General features: G+C 41.8%; 1 protein-coding gene across 1 annotated transcript; it reads right to left on the bottom strand.

Annotated features, from left to right (window-relative positions):
• Positions 1-611: 611 nt before the first annotated feature.
• Positions 612-10,732, bottom strand: EIF1AX (eukaryotic translation initiation factor 1A, X-linked). The gene is made up of 7 exons (XM_019529192.1): positions 10,516-10,732; positions 8,654-8,737; positions 7,381-7,484; positions 4,589-4,639; positions 3,621-3,702; positions 3,402-3,493; positions 612-1,907 (listed from the first exon to the last, which is right to left on the bottom strand). The coding sequence occupies exons 1-7, from the start codon at positions 10,529-10,531 to the stop codon at positions 1,902-1,904; spliced, it is 435 nt and encodes a 144-aa protein (XP_019384737.1). The 5' UTR covers positions 10,532-10,732; the 3' UTR covers positions 612-1,901.
• Positions 10,733-19,452: the final 8,720 nt, after the last annotated feature.

Genomic DNA, 19,452 nt, shown 5'->3' with positions numbered 1-19,452 from the left:
TCCTCATGAAGAAAAGCTTTTATTTTATTTAGTGGAAGATAGCTAATATGCTTAACTAAAGCAGCAGAGCTTTTAGGAGGAAAAAAAATGCAAACAGTAGTGGCACCACTGTTGTAAGGACAAGTAAGATTGGAAGAAATATCAGAAGAGCATTCTACTGCTTATGACTGACAGGTCAGACTTCCTACCTGCACGATGAAGTAGTCTAACCTCCAACAATGACAATATCACGACACACTTGTGCAAAATGTACACATTTGAAAATATGCTTGGCCTCTTCAGTTAAATGCACAAAAGGGGGATTTAATCCATCTCTAACATTGATACCAACATTTTAATGGTCGCACAATCCAGCAAATAAGCCCCTTGCCAAGAAACACAACTGAAGCCCCAAATCTGCAGGCCAGATCAAATGGCTCTGCGGGCAGGATCTGGCCTATCTGCTATAGCTTGCCAACCCCTGCTCCAGGAAAGTTTGGTCTGAATATTCAACCACTTCCAAAATGACTGTTTAAAACAACGAGACCAACTCTTCATTTTTTAAGCTTGTTTTCTCTATTGGGATAGTCACTTTACATCATACCTAATAGACTGTATAATGAATACAAGTGTCAAGAATCAAATTTTATATGGCACAAAATAAAGAGTTAAATTCTCCATGTTATCTTGTCTTCAGAAATGTCAAATTCAAAATACATAATTAAAAAAAGACACAAAGCTAAAGCTACTACATGAAAATATTTGCATGATGATGTTAGTCTTTATTCAACTTCTTAGCTGTAAATCCTCCATTCAGAAGCTGGAGATAAGCTTTCCACTAGTTTGTCTCATCAGTTAATTCTGGATAAAAAGATTTTAATTTTTCAACTTATATTCAGTTATTCAATGGTTACACACTTTAATGTGATACCTTACAATGTATGGAACTTAAGATCAAAATAAAACTTTACTTTTAACATAACCTTTTCATAATGTAAAAATATTATATATATAATGTTTAACAAACCAAGAATGTGTAGCATTTATTTGGGTCAGGGAAAAAGTATTTTATGTATGTTTCAATACAAAAACCCCCTCCATTAGCTGTTAAACTGTTAATATTTTGTATCAATGCATCACTGCTAAATCAAATGTCACCCAGTGTTTAGCTTCTGCAACTACAGTGTAACTACTGTACTTACAAATACAGAAGAGTGATTAAAATGTGACAGTTTTAAACAACTGCAAATCTGAGATGCTGCTTGCTTTTTACATTTACTCGTCCCCACCTTGTGGCAAATTTACATCTTTGAAATAATGAGTGCTGAATTATCAAAAAATCAGTATAAAAATAGCAGCATGCTAGTAAAACATGAAAAGCAGATCCATACATTATAAATTTAAATGCAGATTTCTGCCTTTCTTTTATATTATCAAAGTCTTTTCAAGTTAGCTTCAAGGCAAGGGGTATATATGGACAGATACTGCATAATATGCCTAGACACTAATCTGAGCTGGGTATTTAATCAAAATCCATAATAATTACAGGGTAAACAATTTTTATTTCAAAATTCAGGTTTAACTGGAAATGTAGTGATGAAAGCAGAAGCGAGACCTTTACAACAGCAGATGTAACTGTGTCTTTCTTACACCCAGAGGAACAAGCTCTTTTTTTCCCCAAAGAGCTTGCAGTTGTGGCATTTTATTTAACCTTTATGATAATCCAGCATTATCCATTTCTAAAGAAATATAAATACTTTAAAACAAACATTGAAAATAAATCCATTTGATGTAACAAACTACACCCATTATTGATACGTTTCAGTCGTCTTAAAAGAAAGGGACTTCACCCAAAAATCAAAATATCAATGCAGAACAATCCTTGGAGGAAAAAAGTTGGAATGTAAGCCTCTTAGCCCAATTTAGATCTGAAAAAGGAAAAACAGAGAAACACCACATGTTGAGAAATATAGTTTTGACTTTATGAAACAAGCAAACAAGTTTGTCTTGAAATGCATTTTAACGACTTCTTAGCTTAAAAAGAAAATCCACAATAAACCCATTCCACAAGGGATTTTATTTTTTAATCTTCAGTTTCTCTTGCTGCTGTTAGCACATAAGCAACTGCCCCCTACCACCCTCTTGATCATCAGGTTCCACATCCCTGCACAGAAATTAATAAGCAAGGGTTTCAATAAATCATCATTAGAAAACAACCAAACAAGGACTATGAATTTCCTGAGGACTGGGAAACAAAAACCAAAAACCAACTAACCAAACAAAAAAGTAAAAGAAGAAAAATCAGGATTTAAGGGGAAGTTATAATTCAGACTATAAGCAGTTTGAGCTGTTACTGACAAAGGGAATTACTTTAATTGTTCTTTATAAGCATGTTCCAGAGTGGAAATCACTACCTTTCTCACATTAATTGTGGACTTGAGCCTATTTAAATCCTATTACAGACTTGCTGAATTAAGTAAAAATGTTTCACCAATGTTGCTTTGTATGGTTTAATTCTGCTCTGATGCCTTGCTACGGAACCCTGTTTTCTTGCCACTCTTGATGACTGAGGCAGCACTTTCCTCGCTTCTGATACAATGAATTATTAATGCTTAGCAGTATTAGTTGTACTATTAATAGTTTCAACTACCACAGTTCCATTAGTTTATAAAATGCAGCACGCTGTTTTCTAGCATGTATGCACTTGGAAATTCAGATATTTTTATTTGCATATTTCTAAGGTGACTTGAATAAATCCAGGTCACCAGTTAACATTACTGGAATAAAATTAATTGCTGAAGTTTAACTACACTGTAGCAATCATATTTAACACTTAATTTGTTTCTTCCTATTAAAATGTTAAACCCCAATCTCTGATAGGTTGAAAGTTCTTTTTCAAGGTCTGTAGCAAAAGTCAGAATTACATTTGACATCCTCCAAATTTAAGATGCCATGTAGAGGTTTGCAAGGAAGGTAGAACAGCTCAACAGTTTAGCTTATATAGGACTAATTTTGCAAACAGTGCACCTTCATATTTTAAATACCTAAAAATACAAAGGCATAATACGTCTGACTGTTGAGAATTTAAGCGATAGAAAATATGCAAGTTATATTTTCTACTTAGAGCTTAAAAATTAAAAGTACATTAATCTGTATGGAATAACCGCACAAATGCTTAAGATAAAACTGTTACATGGCCACAGACCAGAAGGTCTTCGTTAACGCACTTTTTTCATGGAACTGACCAAAGAGTGAGTGAATCCTATTTTAATCAAAGGCTGGGCTGCTTTTAAGAAGCATTATCTACCTTGGTTAAAAGCTTTCAAAGTTTTACCATATCACGCTACCCAGATTAAGTATTAAAGTAGAGAATATCATCAGGGATGGGTGCGTCATGCTTAACATTACAATGTTTTACTTACATCATCAATATCTTCATCATCATCTCCAATATCATCAAACTGGATTTCATCATCATCACCAGGACCAAATGTGTCCGTTTCATTGATTTTAGCTAAACAGCGGACATTAAAGTAACAATTAGGAAGAGAGAGTTGATGTGTACATTTAAAAAGAGGTCATAGAGCTTTTGGGTACATTCACTCCCCATGTCTTTCAGTGTGATCTTGAAAGATTCTTACCATGCTCTGGAAGTTCTCCATATGCCTTCAGACTTCTGGCTTCATCTGCATTATATTTTAGAATGACATCAGCCTTGTTATCCTAAGTAAGAGGTTGCTTAAATGTATTAGTCAGCATTGTAGAAAGGTTTCTGCCTCCTATAAGTTCACAGGCTAGCAAGTCTCTCTTATTTGGACAGTAGAGACTTATGCTTTCTGAAAGCAATTTCATTTTTATTAATGAAATGAAGACTAATGTGTCTAAACATATTCAACCTAAATCAGACTGAGTAGATCAGATCCTGGCATGTTCCTATTGCACAGGCCATCTCTAAAAAAAAATTCAAAGATTAAGCATTCTAAATTGCTCATCCTTCTTTTCTCCCTCTAGATACAACATCCACAATGACAGAGTCTCGTCTTTTGTCAAAAAGGCACAGCTTTCTGGCATTAAAAATGAATTGTACAGTTGCCCAAAGCACCCAATAGTTGTATAGTAATGCAATTCACTGAGAATGTCATAGTAAACATGTAAGTCTGAAAATCTATTTTTTTACAAGACTGAAATTGTTACAATAGGAATTCAAACATGTGCAATGCAAAGAATACATGTAATTGCTGATCCAGTAGCAGCTCTGAGAAGGTGTCTTCTTAAAATGGACAATTTTCCATTGAAAGGCACAGAAGCTATACACAAAGCAGCAAGCTGAAAAAGGAATCATCTCAATGCCACTGAGTATTCTCTGCCACATATGTAAGGAAGAGAGGATCAGAGGACTGAAGAAGTCATAACCTATCTTTGATGGAATTTATGTGCCACACAAGACATAATAAATATATTAAATGTTGTGTGAGGTACACTTACGTATACTCTGGTACAATTAAATGGAAATCCACTCAGTGCTCTTTAACAGACCTTTACTAATATTTAATGAATGCTGTGCACTATTAATTGTAACAGTTCAGTGGTAAACGTATAGCATTTTTACCTGGTAGTCTCTCAAGCCAACCAATATGATGTCAGACGTATTTATCCAAACCTGAAATCCAAAAACAGGAAAAATAATGTTGAACCATTCTATACATTCACATCTTTCTGAGAATGAGTAGTTTAACAGTAGTAGTTTCACAGTATTCCCATGTCTAATGTAGAATACCAGCATAAACATAAGAGTATTCACATTTAGACAGCTAGTTTCAATATTAACATAAGACCCCCACTGCTGGTCAAAGTAAGTTAATCCAACATATCACAGAGCTATATAAAAAGTATGAATAAAAGCACTTAAAAGGAATCTCACCTGATGGGTGGCTACTAAAATGTTAAAGTTTGGTGAAGAAATCTAAACATCAAGCAACCATTCTATTGTTTAAATTCCACAAAGGTTCAAGTGAGAAAAAGAAAAAAAAGAAAAATGGATGGACTACTTAAGGGAAGAGGGAGCTGGGAATCTGAACTGAATTGTTTCTGGTAGGCCTTCATGTTAATTAGTAAAATATACATTAACAGCTCTGAAACCAATAAGGACTTGACATGTTTATTTTTTTTTGTAATTCCTATCAATACTGATATTTTGAGAATACATTCAAGAAAAAGCATTCAAAAGAGTGATTTTGTGCTTTAAAGATACTATTTTGTGCTCTGAAAGCCACATAAATTTGTGTTTTCCATTTGGAGAATGTTAAATTAAAAAAAAAAGTTCAATTATTCACCTCTCCATTATTCCAGTAGCCTTAGATATTTTGGAGGTCAGCAACCCCCCCCGGAAAAAAAAAAGTGCCTTATTAAGGTGAGGGAACTGTTAACTCAAGGCCCCTGTACTACTGCTATTCAAATTAAAATGCATTAATTTGTGCGAATACACTTACACTGCATAACTGCTCAGGAATTATATTTATTGGAATCCTAATATCTACTGTCACCCTGTAATGCATCGTCCAGACTGGATGTTGGTACCATAACAGGAAGAGAAGCGAACAGTGGGTCACTTGAAGACAGGGTAGAGATCAACAACAGAGGCACCTGGTAGAGACACTGACTTGAACCCATGTGGTAGGCTGAGTCTCTCTCCTGGCTTAAATGAATTTTTCCAAAATAGAACACATGCTAGAAGTCAAGGAACTGAATTTTGTGCAAGTGTTAGTAAACTGAAATATACAATATGACCTATGGATCACACCCCTTGCCAATAAAATATAAATTCATCTCCTGCCTCTGTAATGTGGCTTTGCAAGCCTGGCTGTCAAACAGGAACTTTAAAGCCTGGAAAGAATCCTAAGTTCTCACTGTCTGTGGATAGCAAGGTAGAACTGAAGCGGCAGCAGCCACTCCTTGAAACAGGTTTCTTTATTATGGAGCCTGTTTTAATATTTAGCAACCCTGTTGATAATGATGACATTGCAAGTGGTGGTTGCCTCATTTCCATTGATCACATCTAGTTTCATTGCTCTGGAAAGTGGGGAGCACATCACACAATTTTTCCTTTTGTACAAAATCTATCACCCTCAATAATACTTATAAAGTAAAATCTGTGTTAGAATTTAGAGCATGTTGAAGTAGTCTTAAACCAGAATTTTAGTTCCCAGGACAAAGCTTCCAAAAGGAGCTCTTGCAGAATGTAAGCAGGCAGAAATTCATGAGCCCAACACATCCCCAGGAAGTTCTTAACAGCAGCACACAATTTCAGAGTGTATCTGAACTGCTTGGATTCAATGACAGCTTCATGAGATGTAGGTAGCTTCTTGGTCAGAATAGCTGAACTATAAATAATTCATTTTACAACAAATGGTCCTCACAACAAGTGGAAATGGGGTTTCCTTATTGCTCAAATTTGCTTGAGCCATAAGAGACTTAACTTTTACTTTACTGTAAAACATTAAGCTGCATGATTGACCAGTCTTAACCAAACCAAAAAAATTGAACTGATCAAAGCCAAGATATGAGCCCAGATGCAGACAATTTCCATGTCAATATCAAGGATAGTACTTTAGGAACCCTTTGTTTAAATGACTTAATTTGGAGTGCTGCTGAAGCTGGATGGTTTGGGGGCTGCCTACCTTGTTCCCAAGGAGTACAGCTATTTGCAAGATAACCTTTGTAAGCATGCAGATTTTAGTGCACTTAAACGTGAAGCAAAGTTATCTGTGCTGAGAGCAGCCACAACTGCTAAGCAAGATAATATGCATATCTGCATGCTTCTGCCAGTCCAAGCTGGCTCAAATCAGCAGCTGTACTGCTACAATGTGACATGTGCTCTGGGACAACACAAGATTGAGTGGACTCTGGCAGCCAGCTGAAGTCCAACTCCACTTGTGGGGGCAGGGGGGGGCGGGGGAAATAATGCAGAGTATTATGCCACTTCAGAAAGGCTGAGTGGGGTGCAAGCAGAAAAAATGCTTCTAATGTAGAGTAAACACAAGGCTCAACCTTCACTATAGTGGTAGTACCATCTTAGAGATATTTATACAAAATAAAATGTAAAGTTTTTAAAAAGCAAAAACACTTCCCTTGAAACTGATGCAGCATTAAAGAACCTGAAAATTATACAGCTACAAGTATGTTTTAAAACATACTTACTACATGGATCTCTTGTCCAGGACACAAAAAAGTCTAATAAACTAAACTGTAAAAAACCTAACTGAAGGAATATTTTTTTTTACTTAACTGTATTTTTTCATTTTGAAGTGCAGTTGTAGCTGTAGCCACACAGATTTTCTTATGATTACATACCAAGCACAATGGACACTCACTTTATTTTCTAGTTAAGTGATATGGACTTACCTTTTTTCTCAGCTTTCCTCTGATATGACATAACCTCTTTACACCATCAAAACACAATGCCTCCAATCTTCCATTTCCCAACATCTTGATCACCTGAGCATACTCTGTAAGAGATCACCCAAAATCTTCAAATTATTACTACAAGGTAAAATGTTGCCTGTTTTTACGAAATTATTTCATTATATTGTTAAGCGATTTCCATAGTATAGATGGCCTCCAAATAAAGCAACTATAAAGGATTATTTTGTTTTCACTTTTTCAATTTTGTGGAAATATAAAATGTCAAGATTTAATATGAGCCCTGAACAGCCATAATCCAAGCTGTCAGAGGGCATCTTCATAGCATTTTTCCCGTAATGCTTACTTCCTATTACATTTATGCTTCATTTTCCCTCAAGTTATTTTAATTATACGGAGGCATATATTATTGTCACAACATCCTGTGGGGACAATCTGCAAAGACTGATTCACCACTATCATTTCTACCTGAGTTGGTAAAAGTCAAGCAGATTATCAGGGGACAGAAAGTACCACCTGCACAGCATCATCTCCTTATAATCTTTTCACATAGGCCAAATCCTATCTTCAGGGATATTTCTGTACTTAATGTGTTGATGCTGGACCCCAGTGAACAGTTTGCACACACCAGTTTTCAACTGATAAATCTAAGCATGCCCCTCTGCCCACCCTTTGACTGGGCTCTGCAGTCATGTTATCCCTTTCTCCAGTACAGCAGAGCATCAGTACTTTTGAGCAACTCTTGGATTATGAAAATAATTTTTACATCCATTTCTCTCAGCTTTCACAGCTGTCTCCCCCTGTCTAGTAAGTGGCCCCAGCATTACATTTGATGTAGCTCCTGATTTACCCAAGCAATTCAAGTCAAACAAGACTGCAAAATACTTACCCTTTTCGAGTCAAACAGACAAACATATCAGATTACTATATATAAAGTGCTCCAATGTACTACTTGTTACTTCAAAACCTAATTATGTTCCTCCCCTCCTTACCTAAGAGTTCCAAAGACTCTTTACCAGCATGGTACCTCTGGCCCAAGGTGGCTGGATATTGCTTCCACCAGCACACCACTACTGACATTTACACCTAGCTTAAAAACTGGAACATTCATTTCCTGCGTGCTCAAAATAGTGTTGTGGTTCTCCGACTCATCCAAATGAACTGTGGAAACACCCAATTTACCACTCATAGGAACTTTCAGCATACGACACCTATAGCCTGTGACTGAAAACAGTTATGATGAGCAGAATCTCACCTTGTCCATCTTCCTTGAACACCAATTCTCTTTTTTCTGATTCATTCTCGTTCTTACCTCGTCGTCTGTTTTTACCTCCTTTGCCTAAACAGAAGGAAAAGACATCAATAAACATGGTTCAGCAGCCCATTTAAATGAGTGTCTCAGAAAAGCAAAATGGAAACACCTTCGATCTGTGTAAAACTAGGGATGTTTTCTCATTTTGCTCCTGCAACTTCAGGAATACTTTTAACCCGGCCCCAGATAGATCCTGCTTGTTTAAAAAAAATCAAACCAGGACAACTCAAGTCATGACAAAGTCAAAGACACTGCCTCAAGGTAAAAGTGCAGGGAGCTAAAGGTAAGTTGCATCCTTCTCATCCCCTTTATGAGGAAGATGCATGTTCCCTTTGCACTTTGAGTAGCTCTGAAAGCCACCAAAAAAAGGGGGTGTGTGTGGAAAAGAGACCAAAAATATTGTGTCCAGTGACTGCAACACATCCCTGCTCCATTACTGGTTGCTAGTCTCCGGAAGTGGCAGGGCTGGGACATATGAAAGAATAATCCCACGGTGGGCAGGGGGAAGAGACTGAAGATTCAGTCACACAAATACAAGCCCCACTCATGGACCTCAGAAAGACACAGGGGAATAACTGAGTGGCAATCCCTAGTCACTGTCCCCATTATCCTGTGGGTAGGCTACTGACAAGAGAGGCTGAATCAGGTCTACAGCTCAACATTTTATTTGCTTGCACTTAAAAACAAACATTTATCCCACAGTCTATTTGGCTACTTGTGACAGTACAACATAGACTCTCACCTACACTGGCCGGGGAGACATGAAAGGTGAGAGGAAGGGGACATGCAGGTTGGCAGCAAGTCTTCTTGAATAATCTCAGCTCTCCAAATTCCCTTCCAGCCTAAGCCCAATATTTAGAAACAGCCGATTCTAATATTTTAATAAATGACCTCCGATTGGTTTAATTTAAATGTTTTTCTTGCACTAACACTTTGGGAACTGGACTGAACCCAGCTCTTGTGGACTTGGAAGGTGTCAAACAGCTGGTATTTAAATCCTTGGTCTTTGACAGGGCCATGCTTTTTACAAATGACTGAAACACCTTAAAAATAAATTATAACAAAATAACACCTAATCCTCTTGGTTCCAACGACTGCTACTACTGTTATTTTAAAATAAAGATCTTAAAACAGCAGTAAGCAGCGATGGATGGAACCAAAACGGCCAGGACATGGCGTGTGTGGATTATATTTAATGTGTGCTTCTCCCTTATCATGTCCCCTCTGTGGCCTCGTGCTTTGTTTAGCTGTGTTTAGACAAGGCAGGCAGATGAATAGTTTCCCTTACGTGGCCCACCAGGCTAGCTGTAACATCTGCAAAGGGTCATGCTGCTATGGTCCTTCTGGGGCCTGCTGCTTGGCCTAGGCTCCTCCAACACAGCCCAGCCAGGCATTCTCCTCATCCCTAGTCACCCCCCCCCCCCGCAACGCCCAGACCGCACTCCTCAAACCAACGGCCGCAACCGCCGGGGCCGTGACGTCACAGGGACCCAGACCGTGAGGGGCCCAGACCGTGGGTGTAGGCGTTGCCCCTTCCCCCCGCGTTGGAAGCTGCCGTTAGAAGCGGCCAACGGCCCGGGGACAGGAGCGCGGCGCGGGAGCACGGACGGGCCTGGTCCCCTCCGCCAACACGTATGTGCGTGCGCGAGTGGGGGGGCACCCACAAGGCCGGAACGGGAAGAGCAACAACCCGGGCGGCGCAGGCGCCCTCAGTCCCGGGGAGCGTCTCACCTTCCTCGCGGCCCAGGCCGTGAGGCAGGACCCCGCCATACACGCAAGGCGGGGGAGGGGTGGGAAGGCCTCACCTTTATTCTTGGGCATGGCGGCGGCGGCCGCGGGTCGGCACGGACGGGGAAAGGCGGGCTTGGGGCCGGGGGGCGGCGGCGGCGGCTAGCTCACAGGTCGGTCGAGGATAGGCAGGGGGCCGGGACGTCGGTACGCGGCGGCGGAACAAGGAGGCTGCAGGTGGCTCACGCGCGTTCCAGCCTCGCGCTGCCTTGGTTGGACCCCGCCTGACGCTCGCGCGGCCCCTGCCGGCCGGCGGCCTTCACTGCGTCCTGCTGGGAAGGGGCGGGGCCCGGCAGGGGCAAGTGCGGATGCGCAGCGGGAAGGGTTCTTCCCGGGGCTGGGGGGCCGGGTCGGACTCTCCCCGGGGCAAAGGGAGTACTGTGAACCTCTTCTCCCCTACCCTGAGGCTGGGTCACCAGGGCTATTTTAAGGATCGTGTGTGTACGATGCTTTCAACCCTTGTACGATCAGTAATAGGAAAAAAAGTGTTCGAAATGTAGGAATCAAGTCGTGGTAGAGGTGATATCTTTTATCAGACCGACTAGATTTTTGCAAAGAAATGTCTTTAATTGCAAGTTTTGTTTTTTTTTTGTGCTTTGTTTTTAGTTTCTTTTTGCAAAAATCTAGTCGGTCTAATAAAAGATACCACCTCTACCATGAGTTGTGCTTCCCGCAGTGTCTAAACCAGTATGGCTACGACCTGGAAACCTGACAAAATGTAAGATTATTTTTTGAGGCAGGTCATTGATGTGGCACATGCAAAGCCCAAGTCATTGTTAGGGAGTCTTAGCTGACTTTTGGATTTTTTTTTTTTTAATTTAAATTTTCTGCATTCCAAGCCAAATTAGCCAAAACAACTTCCACATCTGAGAGTTGGTCCAGAGCCATAAGTGGTCCTACTACTGGCAAACATCCTCCATCCCTATCTCGGGCTTCGTATGTTCCCAAAATCTTTGGTGAGCATCCTACTTCCAGGCCAAAACCCAGAGGCTTGGGGTTCAGATGCCCATGTGTTTTGCTTACCCCAAGCCATAAGACCGCAGGAGCAAGCTAGCAAAAAGTCTTCCATAAAGTGGGTATAAAGCCAAAGTTCACTATGCATTACCTATGTGGGTACTATGCTATGCCAGCAGAGTAGTTTTCCCCAGGTGTGACTAGGGGACTACACGATCACTGCAGTGATCATGGTATTTTTTCTGCCAGGCAACTATAAGACTTTACCTGATTTGAGTAGACAAGAGGCTGAGAAACTGATTTCTTGATCCGCTGTCAGCCTTTCTTACAATTGCTTGCTTAGAAATAAAAAAAAAACAAACCTTCAACTTTGATAACCCAGTTCTCTCTCACTCACTGAAGGCTACAGTGAGCAATATAAAATTAACAATAAGAAGGCTTATTTGCATGCTGTTTTGCATATTTTTTCAGTGTAAGATAGTTTTTCAGCAAATACAGTAATTTTGAGCTTCCAATATGATTTCATATTTAAGACCTGGCAATGCTGCAGGGCCCCCCCACCTGTGCCACATCCCACCATGGTGCTGGCACCTAGCTGTAGGCTTGGCCCTGGGGCTGAGGTGGCAGAAACCCCCAGTATGTATGTACTGCGGCCTGCCCTCAGACATGGGGCACCTGGGTATGGGACTCTGCCTATGTGCCTAGGGCTCTCTCCTGCTTGTACATCCACTGTTCTTTCTTTCTTTTGAGTCAGATTTTTAGTTAAATCACAGCCTGCTCTAGTGAGTGTGACGTTAGTTAGTAGGGTTAATGATTAAGTTAGTTAGATCCACTTACTCCAGTGGTGCCCAACTTTTTCACCCTTTCCAAGTTATGCCCAGTCTGGTCCTGATTCGATCCAGGGCAGCAGGGCTGTGCTCCCAAGTCAGTGCCTGAGCATGGGGCATTGAGTAGCCCCAGCTAGTGGGCAGGGTTCATGTGTCACTGCCTGGCTGGGGGTGGGAGGGATGGCATGCACGCCAGGTGCCAGTTTGGTCCATGGGCCTGATCTGGCACGCAAGGTGAGTGTGGCCAGGATGCCATCCCAGGGCATGGCAACCACCTGCCTGGGGCCCAATCCTAGCATGCAACAATGTCCTGCCTAGGGCCCAGTCTTGGTACATGGCAGCTGCCTTCCCCAGGGCCTGATCCAGCTGTGTTGGAGCTAGAAATTTGGCAACAGTGGCAATGGTAAGTGCCACCAAAATTTTGGCTGGGAGGGAGACCCAAAAGCCAGGTGACATGGCTCCACAGACTGAGGGTTGAGCACCCCTGGGTTAATCTACAAGGTGCCTTCTGCCTGACTCCAGACTTGCCCAGCACACTTTCCTGCTTTTCTTAGATCCCAGCTATGGTGCTGAGACATTTGTTTGGCATTGGGACCCTCCTTAGTGAAGCTCACTGATTTCACCAACCTTCTCCACATCTATTATCTGCTTCCTTATACTTGAAATTCCTTGCCTATCCTGGGAAGAGGATCTCTCCTCTGACAAACTGCTTACTGGGGTTATCTTCTTCAGACATAGTTAGTTGTGTTAGTCTGAAGTGAAGAAGAAGGTACCTTATAGACTAACTAAAGTACACTGTGTAGCATTAGTACTTACAGAGAGAAAACAGCAAATTCACACTGGGAGTGGGGTATGTAGCAGCTCCTCTAATTGTGCACCCCCCCCCCCAGTTGATTGGTGGAGAGACCCTGTTACTTGCCACTCATTCCTGATTGGGAGGCTAAAACCAGTTTTTGCTGCTTGCCGCTAATTGGCCCAGGGGCCCTGACCCCTCCCCCCCCCCCTTGCTGACCAGCTGGGAGGCAAAAACAGCACTATATTTAAAACCAAGGTTTTCAGCTCCCCAGTGATCAGGAGTGAATGGTGTAGGGTGGGGGGCACATGGGGAAACCTGCAACATAAAAGGAGCCACTGCACAGCCGTGGTGAATTTAGTAGGTTTCTTATTATAGGGCCGTGATTTAGTGTAGGAAGCTGAGGTAGGGATAGCTGCAGAAGAGTAAGCAGTCAGGAAAAGCTAAAGGTAGGGGCTGTGAGTTACTGCTTGAAAGCTAGTGCAGGGCCAGTGGCAAAAATTGGGCGGAGCTCCAGGTGGGTTTAGAAGGCAATGACTGCAGCTCAGTTGCTCAAACTGCAGCACATGGGAGGAGCTACTTGTTAAGCACCTCTGACAGATCAGAGGAGCATGTGAGCAGAAGAAGTGGAGCTCAGGGGAATATAAACCCAGCTGGTGAGCCAGAACCCTAGCAGGGAGAAGAGTGCCTGGCACTCTGGGCTGTTGGAGGGTGAGCCTAAAGGCAAGTTCAGGCACCTGGGAGAGTTGGAGGGAGTAGCAACTCTAATAGAGGATTAAGAGTTTGCAGGGTTCCATTGCTTGTGAGTTTGTTAAGCATTTCTGAGGCCTGGGATAGGTTGAAGGGTGGTTGTAAGCCATGAAAGGATATCCTAGGTGGGTGTCCCTGACAGATATGGCTTGTGGAGGTTGGTAGGTCTGTAAAGCCAGGGTAGCTGTTAGTGAAGTACTGGGGGTTCTAGTTAGCAGGCCTAAGGCCTGGGCTAGATCACTGAATAAAAGTTAGTCAGTGCCCCTGAGCAAGAGATGGTGCAAAGGAGGGAGATAAGGCCTGAGGCCCAGAGTTAAATGAGTTAGTTTCTCTAGTACTGAAAGGAAAAGGAGGAACTTGAGTTATAGAGCCAAGCCTGATGATACAGGGCCAAGAGATTCACCTAAAACTCTCAGCTTGTTTCTGATGATCGTCTCCCCAATTGCATAATCACTTAACCATGAAGGTATGGCATGCAAAAGAGCAGGGTGCTACCTTGGGAGACCATAGTGGAGAAAATGGGACAGGTGAGGCTGCTAGGGGGTACTACAGCCACCTTTGAAGGTGGAACCTGTCACAGAGAGAGAAGTATATATTATGAGATTTTGTGGGCCCGACCTTGCATCATCAGATGCTAGCTGTTCTTTCTGTTTCTTCTATTGGCAAAAGCCATATGAAAAACTAAATTAAGACAACATTAAAATAGTGTAGGATTCAGGAGATCAAAAATGTGGTGGATCTAGTTGTTTACCCCCTATTTTTGTCCTCTTGCATGTGTGAAATCATATTGCAGTTTGTGAGAATAAATGATCACCTAATTACAAAGTAATTTAATGTTTTTGCAGAGGCAAGTATCTGGAGAATGTTTAAGAGTAATACAGATAAATTAAAAGCTGTTACATCTAGGAATTACAGCTCTTGCTTGAAACTGGTTTACAGTTCAATTTTGGAACAGAACAGTGCCAGAGAACACTGAAATAGGATGTTTTAAAAGGCATGTACAGAGTGATTGATTAAAAATTAATGCATCTTCCATCATCCAAACTTGAATCAAATTCCTTCTGGAACCATCTTCCCTTTTACCATGCTGAAAAAGTCACAGTCCTCTTTTCTGGTATGTATGTTATATTTTGGTGGCATGGAAGCACCTCTCAAGGCTTTAAGTGTGTTTTCCAGAATTACAAATTACTTAAGAGGGGTGTTGCAACTAGATGTAGAGATTAGAATAGGGTAACTGGCAGAAACATTTTAATTTCTATCCCTACTACTTTTCAACACGTCTTTAAAACCACAAAAAGGTATGTGGTGCTAGGATATCTTCCTCATAGATGTTAGGATTGGAAGGGACCTCAGTAAGTCATTGAGTCTGACTCCCTGCCCTGAGCAGGAAAGAGCGCTGGGGTCAGATGACCCCAGCTAGATGCTTGTCCAGTCTCCTTTTGAAGGCCCCCAAGGTAGGGGAGAGCACCACCTCCCTTGGAAGCCCATTCCAGATTCTGGAAACCCTTACTGTGAAGTTCTCTCTAATATCCAACCTAAATCTCCTCTCTTGTCAATTTGTGGCCATTGTTCCTAGTTACTCCAGGGGGTGCCCTACTCAATAAAGCATCTCCTATTCCCTCTGCCCTCCCCTGATGAATTTATAGGCAGCCACAAGATCACCTCTCAGCCTTCTTTTGCAAAGGCTGATGAGATCTAGGTCCCTAAGTCTCTCCTTGTAGGGCCTTCCCTGCAGGCCTCTGACCACATGAGTGGCCCTACTCTGAACCCTCTCAAGATTCTCTGCGTCCCTCTTGAAGTGTGGTGCCCAAAACTGGACGCAGTACTCCAACTGTGGCCTGACCAGGGCCACACAGAGGGGAAGCATCACCTCCCTGGACCTGGTTACTTGTTATGTGTAGATGGGGTTTCATGCTTCAGAACTTAATACTTTAAAAAAAAAAGTTAAGTGTGCCATCTCATCTTTGCTTGGAAATGATTTTTACATACCAAAATGAAACAAAACAAACACTCCCCTCCCCCCCCCCCCCGATCTTCTTAGTAACAAGTAAGGAGTATAGGAGAGTAGGGGCAGTACTGTAAAGAGGCTAGGCCAGAACCCTGGACCCAGTCCGAATCAAGAGAGCAGGGTAAGTCATCCCTGGAACAAGTGCAACCTTGTCTGGGCTAAGGCAAAAGTTCTTGCTCCTGACGCTCTGTGTGCTTCTGTCTTCTGGTTTTAATTCCTGGCTTGAACTCTAGTAAGTCCCTTGGTATTCCCCGATTCTAGTTCCTTACTTGTGATTCTGATTTGACCTCAGCTCTTGCTGTTGGCTTCTGATCTCAGTTAATACTTGGCTTACCTTGTCTTTGGCATCATCTTCTGCTTCTGGCTTGTTTTGACATCAGCTACAGTTTCCAAATGCAGTTCTAATGCCAGACCCCTCTAGACGACCTCCGGCTCCTGGGGAAACTAATCTGGGCTGCACCTGTGTCCACTAGGCAATACTGCCCATGTCTCAGTTACTCACAAGTACTCATTAGCAATAGATTTACTCTTTTATAAGTAAACTGTTACTGACAACTAAAATGTCTTGAAAACAAGAATTTTACTTGAGTGTGAAATTTTGAAATGCTGGAAAACAAATTGGAACAAAGACTTTACAATGTGGAAATTTCCTTTAGCATGAAGATAGAATTTTATTAGAACCATCAAAAAGCTTATTCTGAATAAAGTAAAAATTATAACACACCCATAACCTCCTATACAAGTTATGCACCCTGCAGCTTCCCTAGGTTGTGTGCCTTGCATATGCCAGTCTCCTTGCAGCCCTCAGTTACTTCCCACAAGATTCATGGGTTTCATTCACTCCTTTCCTCATCTGTTTTAGAAACTACCTGTTTCCTCTCCCCACACTTTCCTCACCAGAGTTTCTTCACAAACACTATTCCCCTTTTCTTTCCCTAAACTCAGAGTCTTCGGTGTTGAGGAGTTCATGACCCCTTGCGGAGCTGTTCCCAAAGACACAGACTTGCTGTTTGTCTCAAAATTTATTCAGCATGCTGGGCACCCTGAGCAAACTCAGAGGCCCCGAATAAAACTTAGAGACGATTTATAGTTTACAGACAAGATGTGTGCGCAGGTGGGAATTTTCCACTGTGAAGGAAAACAAGATGTTAGGTCAGTGTGGGAAAACTCTTAATTGTTTCAAAACTGCTTTTGGCTGGGTGTTAACTAATGGGGGGGGGGGCATCTCTGCTTCAGACTTCAAGGCGAGGAGGTCTGTGTCTTATCAGCCTGTCCTTGAAGCACTGAGCCTGCTACACTATTATTTATGATTTTGTTAGTAAATTTCTACACCAGTCTCTTCACTTACCAGGTACTGCCTGTGTACCTGTTCTCTGTTTTCCCCTGTAACAGGGCATCCAGGATCCTTTTATGGCAGAGGGTTTGGCAGTAACTCTCTCTACCCTTCTGTTTACATGAGAATTGCCCCTTCTTCCTCCATACGGGAGGTCAGGGGCTTTGCGTCCTCACTGTTCCTCCCTTTTCCTCTGATGACAAGTCTATGGATCTTGGAGGATTTTCAGATAGATCTTATGGAATGGGAATCATTTTACTTAAGTCCGATGAGCTTCTGAATGAAAAGGCTTGTCCTTAATTAAATGGACCCAAAGTCATTGTCTTCAAGAAATAGTCTCCTTGGAAAACTCAATCATAATTGCATCCAAAAACACTGAGCTGTTGCTTTGGCTTCCCATTATCTCAGTAATTTCAAGAACTGGGTATTAATGTCAGGAAATAGTAAGTATTTATGTTGTTGAGACAAGATGTCTTTTCTTGATGCATAATATGCTACAATTGACTGGGACACATACTGTGCAAACTACTTCAGGGTTTTGTGTGCAGGCACTGACAAGACTTAAGTGTTGATGGGGGATAACTTTGCACTGCTGATGCTGGGTGCTGGCTCTGACTGGGCTGCACCCCCATGGTCAGTGCAGAAATTACACCACTGCCCTTATTGCTGTTGGGTCCTGGCTCTGGCTGGGCTGCAGTCCTGGAGGACCCCAGGCCCTACTGTCAGTGTAGAAATCTGGGGAGATGCGCCTTCCCAGACACATCACCAATGTGTGCAGGTATCCATTTATTTGCAGCAATTTGTTGGATTGGGACCTAAATCACTAATGGTATCAAACTTTACACATGCAAACAATTGTTCCAAGGCCCTCTTAATTCTGTCCATCTGCTGTTCTGACTGTTCCAAAGGCTACCAAGTCTGTGTGTTGATTCTGGTCTCTTGATGCAATAACTGCACTTGAGACTTCTTTAACAAGAAATTTAAAAAATATATTCCATGTATTCTTTATCTTAATAGCCATTCTTGCCATTTTACACACAAGCATTCTACAAACTACTTTAATAAATTTTCACTGTAACTGTTGTCCTTGTCTTTCGATATTGCAAGACTGAAAGGGATGACTACTCTATACCTTACTTTAGTGTTAATATTTGGTGAGCTCAGACTGCTGATACTTTTGTAAAAGCAAGCATGACATGTGCATGTATTATTTCTGCTTACATTTCATTCTTCACTTCTATATTTTCCAAGTTTCCACAGGCTTGAAACAAATGAATGTGCCTGCATATCTGTGTCTCAAGTGTCTGTCAAATTTCAGTGCGTCAAACCTTTTCTTGTGGTTTCAATTTATTTAATACTACAACACTTTAAATTAGATCAGGGCTGTACAACTTCAGTGTAGCAAGGGGCTGCTTGTAGTGTTCATGTGTGGGCCTCAGGCCACATACCACACAAGCCATACTCAACAGGGGCTGGCTTCCAGGATCTATTTCTCTGCCCCTGTTTCCCCCACTCTTCCCTCCCCTGCCAGCAGTGTCAGCAGTATATAGCCACTCAGGCTACCCTCTGCTGTGTGGGCTGCATGTGGGGCATGTAGCCCCCACCCCTTGCTGCATAGGCCACATGCGGCCATTCCTCTGACACACAGCAGTGGGGTCCAGCTTGAACAGCCCTACCTCAGATAAACAAATGACATTCTTGCCATTTGAAGTCTACATGTCCATGCTGCAAAAAAGAAAACTTGTGTTCTTAGTTTGCATTGATTAAGTTAGTTGTCATCACTGCTATTTTAGCATGCAAATCATTGGTTTGGGTGCTTTTAGGTCAAGCCCAAATGGGAACCTGAAGCTGACCCTGACCCTAACCCAAAGTACTTGCCTTCACTTACTTTGAGCAGTGAGCTTTTTTTTCATTAGTAGCTAGATTGCATAACTCCAGTCCTTCAGCCATAGTGATTTCAATTAGGCTCTATACCTGCATTGGCCATTCATATTAAAAAAAAGTGGTAGAACTGGAACCTAACTAAAAGATGATTTTAGTACTTTCACTGTTGCTTGACCTGGACATCTCCCAAATTTCTTGCTTTTTCAGTAGAGATAAATGACCCTTTGTAACTGAGACCCGTCGTATTTTAACTTCAGTTTGGTTTGACCTTAAATGAAGATCAATAGACTAGTTTAAAAAAAATTCTACCTATTAGTTAGCTTCCTTGTATTTTATGGAGAACAATGATGATGATATTTCAGTTGGGAACCGTGAAGCAAGCTTTTAAATGGATGGATAACGCAC

The sequence above is a fragment of the Crocodylus porosus genome, unplaced genomic scaffold (genome assembly GCF_001723895.1).
Source record: "Crocodylus porosus isolate Cpor-Errol unplaced genomic scaffold, CroPor_comp1, whole genome shotgun sequence".
NCBI classification, from domain to species: domain Eukaryota; kingdom Metazoa; phylum Chordata; order Crocodylia; family Crocodylidae; genus Crocodylus; species Crocodylus porosus.
Note: the sequence above shows the minus strand (reverse complement) of the source record. Positions and strands in the feature narration are given on the sequence as shown.